Genomic DNA, 12,500 nt, shown 5'->3' with positions numbered 1-12,500 from the left:
ATAATCCTTGTAAAGGAGCTAAAAATAATCTTCTCAAAGATCCTTTGACGTATCCTGCGGGGTCTGAAGTGGAGTTCCAGAACGTTAAAAGAGGTTTTATAATGCTTGTCCTTAGTAGATACTCTGTTCAAAGGTTGGAGGACAAAGATGAGAACAAATTTTATTTGGAAATTGCTATGGCTTCATAAAAAGAAATTATTACTTCGTGAGATCAGTTTCAAGACCATGAAATCTCTCTCTCTCTCTCTCTCTCTATCTCTCTCTCTCTCTCTCTCTCTCTCTCTCTCTCTCACGTGACTTATTCTAGGCGAAAAGCAACGGTATACCTACGAAACATCGAACTGAAATACAGAGCCAAAGCTAGATTTCATATCTAAATTCTTTAGCTTCCTTTCGGTTGTTTTCAAGTAGAGATTAGGCTATTAAGAACTTTTCAATTTTAGGCCTGGAAATTATATCGTGCACTCTTCTTAGGAAGCGCCAAAAAAAAAGCGGGATTGTACTGGGAACTTGAAATCCAACACTTTTAGTTTTTTGTAAAAGAAAACTATTGTGCCGGCTTTGTCTGTCCGTCCGCATTTTTTTCTGTCCGCCATCAGATCTTAAAAAAATACTGAGGCTAGAGGGCTGCAAATTGGTATGTTGATCATCCACCCACCAATCATCAAACATATCAAATTGCATCCCTCTAGCCTCAGTAGTTTTTATTTTATTTAAGGTTAAAGTTGGCCACTGCCGGGCAGTGGTTAAAGTTTCATGGGCCGCTGCTCTTACATCATTATACCGAGACCATCGAAAGATAGATCTATTTTCGGTGGTCTTGATTATACGCTGCAGCGGCTGTACAGAAAACTCGATTGCGCCGAAGAAGCTTCCGCGCACTTTTTACTTGTTTATTCAAGACTTCAATAACTGACTTTATTGCTTTTGGTTCAATAGATTTAAAGGAATATGAAAGATTGGGGAAACTACTTAAAATTTTCTCGTTGACTTGTTAATAATTGCACTTGATATCCAGTGGCCAGTATTCAGCGAAGACAAATACTTATACAGTATCTTAACTTGTTTTAGTGAGTTATATTAATGCTAAGAAATTACCAAGATATACAATAATGTGCATAGAATGCCTGCCTGTCTGGTTGCTTCCCCACTTTACATCAGCTTGTAAATTTACGCTCAATTCGGTAGTTGGTTCCTGAGTAACCTTCAAGGCTACTTCGTTGCCATTTCTTTTATTTAAATTATGGTTATGAACTAATTTAACGAGACAAGTGAGCCCGGTTCTAGATTCTAATTAGGGCTGTACCCGCGGATTTTTATAAAGGAAAGCTGGAAATTAGAGCCAGGTGAACTGAAAGAAGTTAAAGCAATCAAGACCTCTCGTAACGTATAAGACAGCTGGCGGAAATCTTCAGCTGTCGTTCGGATGAAAAGTTACCTAGATATTCTATTTTTTTTTTTTTATATATAGAACCACCATCCCCTTTGAAAGCCCCATAGACGTCGAGTGAAGACTTAAAATTTATTATACCTTGGAAGAAACGGAACGGAACAAGCAACTGAAAAGAGTCAATGACGAGAACATTTTTACCCTCGCCATTCCCAGAAAGCGATCTTCCAGGCCGAAAGAATTCAACTGTCCTAAACGAGTGATAGGTACTGGGTCAGGGCCCTCTTTAGGGTTTAGGGTATGATTCAAACTTAGGCAATAAATCCTTCGATAACGACCTTCCTTGACAAGAAAAGAAACTCTAATGGTTGCGTTCAACTTCCATTACTTTTGTGTTGTCCAGAATTCGTGGAGATGAATTTGAAGAGGAAGCTGGCAAAATAATGGATTGCAGCTCGCTCGTGTTCCCTAAGACTCGTTAAACTGGTTTTCCCACAGCTTGGAACATTGGTCTCCAGTTTTTATTCTCTCTCAAGATGGTTTGAAAAGGAAAACAAGCTACAATTCATTCAGAGAACTAATTAAGTATTCATTGGAGCTTGGAAAGTCATCCCGTAGAGAAAAGAGAAGCAAGGCCAATTTGTTCCTCCTAATTTGAAAAGGCATCGTTGTCAAATATTTAATCAGTCCTTGAATTCGCTTCTTGTTTCAAGGTTGGGAACTAATCTAGGGAATGAATATGCTACACATGTGTAAGAATACATAGGCGCAGGCCTTTGTGGCATTGTTCTGTAAAAAAAAGAAGTTTATATTATATATATATATATATATATATATATATATATATATATATATATATATATATATATATATATATATTTATATATATATATATATATATATATATATATATATATATATATATACACAGGTATATACAGTATATTTTTGTACATGTGTGTATGCGTGTGTGTGTTTTCGCTATAGACAGATAGATAGACATCTGTGTGCGCGTGCATGTATTTGTGTGAGTGTGCATGTCTGCGTACATTATCGCTTCTTGCTTTCTGTATTATCTCCGTATTCAGTTTCATTTCTATATCCCTTCTTTGTTCAACATTTTCCATCCTTTTCACACATTTCGTGAAAGGCTACTAAGAGCAACAACATTTCTAAAAGGTTTCTAAAGAGCGCGCAGGCCTCAAGAAAAAAATAATACAAAAAAGTTAACAGTGTGTATAGCCTATATCTCGCAATTCGAATTCTCCTTACGGAAGATGTTATTCTTAATGTGTTCTGAAATCACGGCATTTCAGCCAGATGTAATGTGTTCCATTAGCGTTACTGAGTGATGTAAGGGAGCACCATTTGAACCTGACATCTGAAAACTTATATATGTGTGGAGTAAGATCTCTTAATGGGAAAAATTGCCGTTAGGGAAGTTAACCGTAGAGTTATTAAATGTCTTTGAAAAAAAACGGACTTAAAGATTATTTTGGTAGAAAAATCTCTTAGCTTCATAGTAGCTTAAATTTAGAAATGCTGTCAAGTTTTCGTTCTTCAAAAAATTATGTCAAAATACCTTTACTTTTCCTGCTAATACTCGGCTGTTGCTCGTGCTCATTTTCATTTGATTACTATAATAATAATAATAATAATAATAATAATAATAATAATAATAATAATAATAATAATAATAATAATAATAAATATCTCGGAAGAAGGCCCTCCCTCACGCAAGCTTCATTGAACAGTATGGGTGTCTGATGCCTTTCAGTTTGTATTATAGTTTCTCAGTCTCTCATACTGTTCAGTGAATAATAATAATAATAATAATAATAATAATAATAATAATAATAAACAATGCAATATATTCCTTTTTGGCCAAGTGCAGTAACACTAGGCAACCAGTAATCACATCCCAGTTTGGACTGGTCGTCGTTCAGCCCGGGATCGAATATGTGACGTCAGAGAAAAGTACAAAATAAAACCCTATTAACATCATTCTCTCCTCTTGCAGCCATGATGTCACCTGGGGCGTTAATAGCCAGCATCTTGATGTTGGAAATTCAAAGGTTTGTGGCGAGTGGGGAGACTCTTATCCAGGTCGAATCACCGTACAATTCCGTCGCGGTGGGAGAAGATAGAATTCTTCATTTCGATCACCCGAAAGGTAAGTTAGTTGATGAACTCTCTTGGAATGTATTTTGAAATTTTACAATACTGAAGGATTTTCTAGACCCCTGTGACTATGTTGTATTATTATTATTATTATTATTATTATTATTATTATTATTATTATTATTATTATTATTATTATTACCTAAACCACTAACATTTTTATCTTTATCTTTGCCTCCTTTATTAATATAATCTTTTTTGTTTCGCATACTATTACTGTTTTTGACGTTATCCATACTGTCTGTCTGTCTGTATTATTATTATTATTATTATTATTATTATTATTATTATTATTATTATTATTATGAGGGATGTGTAAACGTGATGATTAATCGTTTATTATGGAAATGCTGAGGAAGCTAAAACAAACTTTAAAGGATATCTTGTTTACTCTGCACCAAGGGTTCATAATGTCTTGCTTACTTAGAAAGCACATTCCAGAGGCAATCAAAGTTACTAATATCAACGCAAAGTCGGACAAGAAAATTGATTCAGCAGAAAGGTGCTGACTCGACGTAAAATCTGTGCGGAGCAATTACATATAGAGTCTTTATCGGTTTATGGAGAGACCAAGAAAGGACAGAGGATGTAGGCCGAAAATGCTATACTGTGTTACTTTGAAATTCTGTGGTTAGATTTCATTGCCGGTGCTTCCAAATACAGAAGTATTCAGAAGAAAGTAAGAAGAAAGCAGGCAGAAGCTGAAATTTTGAAAATTTTTGAAAAAATTTTGAATGTTTTTGAAAGTAAATGGGTTAACATCCTTCTATCATTACAGTGAGTTAATGGATTTTTTTCCCCTAAAACCCCATATACGAAACTCAAAAACGGCTCCACAATTTTTTTTCTAATAAAAACCATGATATACTCAGAGGCCAAATGTCAAATAGAGGTGATGGCTAAGTTCAAGGTCAAAGTTCAATGGAATTTTGAACTATTAAAGAGGCCTCATATCTGGATGTGTAGTGCACTAACGATGCCAATGTGGAAACTGAGGTCAAGGTCGTACTTTGATGTCAAAAGTCAAATAATAGTTCAACCTTGGCCTTAATATTAAGAAATCAACGAGTGAATAAGGTCAACGTCACGGCCCTACGTAGAGGTTAAAAGCCAAATAAATATTTTAAATAAGTAAGGCTTTCCATGGACGGGTTTCCTATTCATCCCTCTCCATACATTAATCTTCTCACATACACAGAGACCTCTCTCTCTCTCTCTCTCTCTCTCTCTCTCTCTCTCTCTCTCTCTCTCTCTCTCTCTCTCCATACTTAATAAGAGTTTTCCAGTAATTCTGTTTGTTACACTCATCAGTAATGCAGACACAATAGAACCTATTATTATTTTTTCTCTAATTAAGAAAGTGGCCAGAACACCTTTTCTTGTGCGAAAAGCCACTGGGCACTTAAATGTATTACTGACCGGAATAGTCTCTCTCTCTCTCTCTCTCTCTCTCTCTCTCTCTCTCTCTCTCTCTCTCTCTCTCTCTCTGTGTGTGTGTGTGTGTGGGTGTGTGTGCTTGCGGAAGACGTATGGATTTTCACTGGCAAAAATCAAAGCTTGAGAACAGTTTAGAATTTTGGGTACAGGTCCACTCTTTAGAAACTACATATAAGTCTGACTTTATTTCAGCATATTTATTTTTTGCATTGTGATATTTATAATATTAAACCAAAACTACTGCACTACAGCGTAAATATGCAATTCAAAATATTAGGTATTCATTTGTTTACTTACATCATTCAAAGGTCAACGCTAAAAATTATGCTGGAGTGAGCTTTGATTAGCCTTTCTAGGACTTTTGAGCCTATTTTGAGCTCATAAAAAACACACACACACACACACATATATATATATACGCACACATTTACACCATCTCTTTCTTTCTATTTCAGGCAAAGCTCGGATCTTCCTGGGCCTTACCATACCTGACGGCTCAAATCCTGTCCAGTGCAGGAACAGCGTGAACTGCCTAGACTTCGGAGGAACTGGTTTAGAAATTCATGACGAAGCGCACTGCCAAATGATTTCCTGGGTCACCGACACACTTTCTCAGTTAAAGGACTGCGTGGTGCTGGATGGTCACTGGTGAGTCAAGTTTCCGTCTGGAACATAGTAAAACGTGTCTATAATATGTCATAAACACGTCTTCAACTTATTGCATACCTATCACAAACAGGTTGAAAACAAGCAATGGTCTTGAGTGGAGAACGAGGTTTGACAATTGCTGGCAACATGTGAGTGCCTCCAACCGGCAGTAAAACATGTTAGAACATGTTATAGACATGTATTCAATTTTTTGCATACATATCACAAACATCTTGAAAACAAGCAATGGTCTTGAGTGAAGAACGAGTTTGACAATTGCTGGATAATGATATGAAGCTCTGGAATCATGTGAGTGCCTCCAACCGGCAGTGAAACACGATAGAACATGTCATAGACATGTCTTCAACTTATTGCATACCTATCACAAACATGTTGAAAGCAAGCAATGGTCTTGAGTGGCGAACGAGTTTTGACAATTGCTGGCTAATAATATGAAGCACTGGCAACATGTGAGTGCCTACAACCGGTACTAAAACATGTTAGAACATGTTATAGACACATTCATACTATTGCATACATATCACAAACATGTTGAAAACAAGCAATGGTCTTGAGTGGAGAACGAGTTTTGACAATTGCTGGACAATAATATGAAGCACTGGCAACATGTGAGTGCATCCAACCGGCAGTAAAACATGATAGAACATGTTATAGACATGCATTCATATTATTGTATACATATCACAAACATGTTGAAAACAAGCAATGGTCTTGAGTGGAGAACGAGTTTTGACAATTGCTGGACAATAATATGAAGCACTGGCAACATGTGAGTGCCTCCAACCGGCAGTAAAACATATTAGAACATGTTATAGACATAAATTCAAATTATTCCATACATATCACAAACATGTTGAAAACAAGCAATGGTCTTGAGTGGAGAACGAGTTTTGACAATTGCTGGATAATAATATGAAGCACTAGTAAGAGGAGGGTGCCTCGTACCTGCATTAAAATATGTTTAAAACATGTCATAAAGACGTCTGAAGCTTATTGCATACATATCACAAACATTTTGAAAACAAGTCTACGACCGTAAGTGGAGAACGAAGCTTTGGCAAATGCTGGATTATAGGATAAAGCAGTGATTAAAACTACCATTAAGTCTCTGACTTGTATTTAACCAGTTTGCGATGTGTGTGCGAAGAGTTGGTGAGGTGTGTTTAAGGCTTTGAGATAAGGTGCTCTTCCTGAACTAATCCCTTTATCCTTGTTTTTTCAGATTTCTTTAAAAGAAAAATAATGAGATGGCTATTTGTCTATCCACCCTCAGATCTTAAAAACTTTTGAGGCTAGAGGGCTGCAAAGTGGTATATTGATCATCCACCCTCCAATCATCAAGCATACCAAATTGCAGCTCTCTAGCCTCGGTAGTTTTTATTTTATTTAAGGTTAAAGTTAACCACGATCGTGCGTCTGGCACCGCTGTACGTTCCAACAACACAGGCCACCACCGGGCCGTGGCTGAAAGTTTCATACGGCATTATACGCTGTACAGAAAACTCTCTTGCACTGATGAAACTTCGTCGCATTTTTTACTTTTTCTATGATGGAATCCACTTCTAGACTATTTAAGTTTGTAAAGTTCTAGTAATTGTATTCAAAACCCCAGCTTTAGTCATTGTTTTCTTTTCCAGAAAATAGAAATCCTTCATTTCCAGTTCGGTCTTGTTCCAATATGTGTAGAATACACCAACTGAGATCATTATAAATTAGCCAAGTAAAATTTTAGCATAGAGATCAACATGTTATAGACACGCATTCATATTATTGCATACATATCACAAACATGTTGAAAACAAGCAATGGTCTGAGTGGAGAACAAGTTTTGACAATTGCTGGATAATAATATGAAGCACTGGCAACATGTGAGTGCCTCCAACTGGCAGTAAAACATGTTAGAACATGTTATAGACACACATTCATATTATTATATACATTTATTCATATTATTGTATTATAAGAAACTTAAGATGAAAATGCATAAACACAGAAGAATTGAACAATGCAAGGCGCGAATGTCTATTCAAAGAAATGTATTTCACAAAAGTAGAATTAAAAAAAAAACTGCTTTTACCTAGAAGTAAAGAATAGTTTATTACTATTCAAAAAGAAATCTACTTCTTTTGTTTCCTTTTTAGCGGAGGACTTTGGGAAATTTAAGCCAGGGACACTAAAAAGAATGCAAAATATAAGGGAAAATTTGGAAGGGAAAACAGAATTGTTGCAGTTTTTTTTTTTTTCTATCTTTTGGTATGGGGTCCACTTTATAGCCGTGTAATTCAAACTTGAAACGAAGAAATGTCATAATAATGCCTTAGTCTTCGTAGGTCCCACACATTTCCTTTGTTTTTTTACCCACTATGCCCCTCTTATCTCTAGTGGCCAAGTGTTTCCATGATGTACGACAAGTGTCACTTGCAGCCTCAGCACCAAATCGTATGAGAATTTCTAGACTCTTGACTTGCGCGCTAAAGTACTTTGATTAGACGATGTCAAGAGTTCCGTTAATAAAGGCAATATGTTAAAGCAGTGGTTCTCAAACTGGGGGTAAGACCCCGTGAGGGCAATGAAGCCGTTTCTGTGGGGTAACGAGGCACTTTCTACAAGTAATAGCTCTTTGGAATAAAATTCAGTAAATTATTAATAATATATCCTAAATAAATGCTGGTATGCGATGTGCACTGTCCTATACAGACCCTCGCACTGATATTTCAGTAAATGACAAAGAATACTATGTTTCCCAATAATAATGCAACAATAATGTCTTTATTTTCTATTAATTACCAAAGAAATAATGCTTTAATTCCAGTTTGTAATAAAAGGAACAATCTTTAATTTTTATTTTTTTTGTGAAAGGAATAATGTCGAAAATCTAAATTCTTCATTTCTTAAGACTTGAGTAAAAGTAAAATTAATTTCTTACACATAAAATGCATTAGAAATTAAGCATTCCCATATTTTTCTTTCCTTTATATTATAACTTCACATAACTGAAGAGGAATGGGGTAGGGGTAATGGTGATCTATTACACCGTTGCCCCCGGGGGTGGGTAACGATACCATAAAATTTGAGAACCACTGTGTTAAAGCCTCCGCTTTGCCGTGCAAAGAAAATCTGGATTCCATTGTGGAATATGTGAGCCCCGGCCATTTTCATAAACAAACGAAACTAAATAAAGTTCTCGTTCCAGAGTCTCAGTAAAACCCAGTTTTCAGAATAACTGTTTCCATAGATTTATTTCTTTCTTATATGTTTGTACTTGGTCTATCATATTAGATTCTGTTATTATTACTCCTTCGCTGTGTTAGAATGAGAACACATCAGTACAATTCAAGAGAAAATCCAAGAATTTACTTAATAAGCTTTCATGGAAAGATAACCACTTCTCCAGGGGTATGATCCCGTGCTGGCATAAGGCCAGCCTAATCTAAAACGAGCGAACAAGCTTCCACAGGCTACAAAATTGACAAGAGCGAAAGATCATAGCAGAACCAAGAGAAGAGCAAGCATAATGAAAAGAAGTAAAAAATGCGCCGAAGTTTCTTCGGCGCAATCGAGTTTTCTGTGCAGCCGCTACAGCGTATAATCAAGGCCACCGAAAATGAATCTGTCTTTCGGTGGTCTCGGTATAATGCTGTATGAGCCGCGGCCCATGAAATTTTAACCACGTCCCGGTGGTGACCTATCCTGTATCGTTGCCAGAAGCACGATTATGGCTAACTTTAACTTTAAATAAAATTAAAACTACTGAGGCTAGACGGCTGCAATTTGATATGCTAGATGATTGGAGGATGGATGATCAACATGCCAATTTGCAGCCCTCTAGCCTGGTAGTTTTTAGATCTGAGGGCGAACAGAAAAAGTGCGGGCAAAAAAATTGCGGACGGACAGACAAAGCCGGCACAATAGTTTTCTTTTACAGATTACTAAAAGGTAACCAAACGAAAAAAAAAAAAAAAAAAAAAAACAGCAAACGAATGGGATGGAGCGAGGACTGCCAAGAGGGAGATAAGCGAACGAAAGTTGGACTTGAGGAGATAAGCGGGAGAGTGAAGTACCTTAACCCGAAAGAAATAAAATAAAATGAACGCCATTTCTCTTTTAAAATGATATCTTACGACCCTCATTTTACAGACATTAGTAATCACTTGGTTTGACAAACAAGCGAAACGATCTGTAATCTACCTTGGTCGAATGGTGTTTTGATACACTGAAAAGAAAACATCTTGGATTAATCATAAGGTTTTTTTCTTTTTTATTTTACCGGGAAGACCGTTAGTCCGAAGGCAGCGCAACTTTCACAGGGGAGAAGATTGGGATGATTTTTACGCGGGAAGATTAAAAAGAAAAGTTTAAGTGTTTCAGATGCCTCTCAATTGTCCCACAGTAAAAACCTCATTATTTATTTTACCCGAGTTTCAGCTACTTTTTACAATCTTTTTATTTATTTTGCATACTCATACATGCATGTGTACATACATATATACACATTCATATATATATATATATATATATATATATATATATATATATATATATATATATGTGTGTGTGTGTGTGTGTGTGTGTGTGTACATACATACACACGTGTCTGTACGTATGTATAAACTATCACAGTTAAAGTGAGATAGAGCCATCGCTAGAGACTAGCCTCAAGTTTGTCAAAAAGTATGGAAGTCATAAGAAAATAAAGGACAATATTTAAGAGTAAATCCCAAAGTCTCTCTCTCTCTCTCTCTCTCTCTCTCTCTCTCTATATATATATATATATATATATATATATATATATATATATATATATATATATATATATATATATATATATATATATATATCTGTTTGCTTGTTTTCTTCTTGTCTTTTGTAATTTAGAGATGCATTGTAGAAATCCATTAATCAAAGTCTATATTTTTCATCACTCAGCTCAGGACGGAATTGTGACCTCGTATAAAACTCATATATAAACGCCAGGGAGAAATTATTTTACATTGTTTGAAATCTTTGAGGATAAAATCTTCTTTTGCTTTCTGCCTAGAGGTGTGACTTGCCCTCATGACTGCATGAGAAGGCTAAATCCTCCTCAGAAAACTAGTTTTAAGAATTGTTTTTCTTGAAATGAATTTGGTTTTTTGTAGGACTAATTTTAAGTTTCATTTCATCATTAAATTTAAAGCATATAAAGAAACTTTATTTTCTTATATACAGTTCATTCTTTAAAATAATATGGAAAATTTAATTTGGATTCGAATATTGCCATACCCTTCATTCCTTCAATATTTTAGCTCTTTCTTTCGAAGTGCATAAACAACAACGCCGATTTTTTCCCCCTGTTACTCTCCATAATCATCATATTTATTATCTGGCCCTCCCACTACAGAACCAAAAACTTAGCACTTCCACGTCATTGCCCCAAAACACTCGCAAATGCTCTAAGAAATGATATCTGTAAGTACATCAGCCGTTTTCTGTTCCACAGGTACGGTGGAGGTCAACAGATCTCTCAGCCTTGGCCCATAGAGAAGGTGCCACGCAACGAGACACCTTACGTAACAGCTGACATGTTGCAGAGGAGGGACTTGTGGTACGGGGGAGTCTCTGAACCGTACTGGATCTCTTCTCGGGGAATAGCTGTCAGGGTAAGGTGGTTTTATATCGAGAGAACTCAGGAGTGGTCGGACGAATTAACAGGAATCCAAGGTCAATAAGATTACGATAGGAAACTATATTATGTTTATGTTTTCGTTGACGTGTGTCAAGGTTAGGGTTAGGAATGGAATTGCATTCATTCGAGCATATCTTAGATATACTGCACGAAAATGTTTAATAAAATTAATATTAACTGCATGCATTCGAGCACAACTTAAGTGAAAAATGAGCCGAAGTTTCTTCGGCGCAGTCGAGTTTTCTGTACACCGTATAATCAAGGCCACCGTAAATAGATCTATCTTTCGGTGGTCTCGGTATAATGCTGTATGAGCCGCGGCCCACGAAACTTTAACCACGGCCAGGTGGTGGCCTGGCCTATATCGCTGCCAGATGCGCAATTATGGCTAACTTTAACCTTAAATAAAATAAAAACTACTAAGGCTAGAGGGCTGCAATTTGGTATGTTTGATGATAGGAGGGTGGATGATCAACATACCAATTTACAGCCCTCTATCCTTAGTAGTTTTTAAGACCTGAGGGCGGACAGAAAAAGTGCGGACAGAAAAAAGTGCGGACCGACAGACAAAGCCGACACAATAGTTTTCTTCTCAGAAAACTAAACAAGTGTACGAAAATTGTATGATTTCGATTGCACTTTAAATCAAGTGAACGAAAGCTTTAGTCATTTCGAAGAGAAATTGTATACAATCAAGTATCCCAAAAGAAATGATTGATAAAAGAGCAATTTTCTACCTGATAGAAAGCACTGATTATGAAAACTGACTACTACCTAGAATGTCTCGACAAAATTATGATTCTTTTCAAAGAGGAAATCTTGTGACGTTAGATTAACACCTCAAATTTCTGTACGTTAGATGGTAATTGCAAATTTAATATTCTAAGATTCTTGCCTTCAGAACACTAGACTTTCAGTAGAGTATGGTTCCAAAAATTGGACATTTTTCAGCCTTTTAAAATAAACCACTATAGCACGCCTACTGCCTATGTGGTAAAACATTTAACGCAGATTACATCAAGGAATCGCCTAGAATAGCATTCAGCTTTCCCTCAACACGGGTTGTCTCTAGAGGAAAACATTACAAAGATCACTGCCTCAGTTATATCTTAACCTCTGAATTATGGACGATCTTTATTTGCTGTAAATTTGCACAAC

At 36.2% G+C, this 12,500-nt stretch overlaps 1 protein-coding gene and 1 long non-coding RNA gene across 4 annotated transcripts in view; one reads left to right on the top strand and one right to left on the bottom strand.

Annotated features, from left to right (window-relative positions):
• LOC136855676 (uncharacterized) overlaps positions 1 to 12,500 on the bottom strand; it is a 223,680-nt gene that overhangs the window by 57,777 nt on the left and 153,403 nt on the right. The gene's annotated exons all lie outside the window — the stretch shown is intronic.
• LOC136855670 (myogenesis-regulating glycosidase-like) overlaps positions 1 to 12,500 on the top strand; it is a 59,699-nt gene that overhangs the window by 4,474 nt on the left and 42,725 nt on the right. For all 3 annotated transcript variants that reach the window (XM_067132933.1, XM_067132913.1, XM_067132924.1), the window contains exons 2-4: positions 3,411 to 3,563; positions 5,464 to 5,656; positions 11,157 to 11,316. In XM_067132933.1, coding sequence (XP_066989034.1) covers positions 3,413 to 3,563; positions 5,464 to 5,656; positions 11,157 to 11,316 — 504 coding nt within the window. In that variant the 5' untranslated portion in view covers positions 3,411 to 3,412. The remainder of the gene's footprint in view (positions 1 to 3,410; positions 3,564 to 5,463; positions 5,657 to 11,156; positions 11,317 to 12,500) is intronic.

The sequence above is a fragment of the Macrobrachium rosenbergii genome, chromosome 3 (assembly GCF_040412425.1).
Source record: "Macrobrachium rosenbergii isolate ZJJX-2024 chromosome 3, ASM4041242v1, whole genome shotgun sequence".
Classification (NCBI taxonomy): Eukaryota; Metazoa; Arthropoda; class Malacostraca; order Decapoda; family Palaemonidae; genus Macrobrachium; species Macrobrachium rosenbergii.
This window is presented reverse-complemented; position numbering and strand designations above follow the sequence as displayed.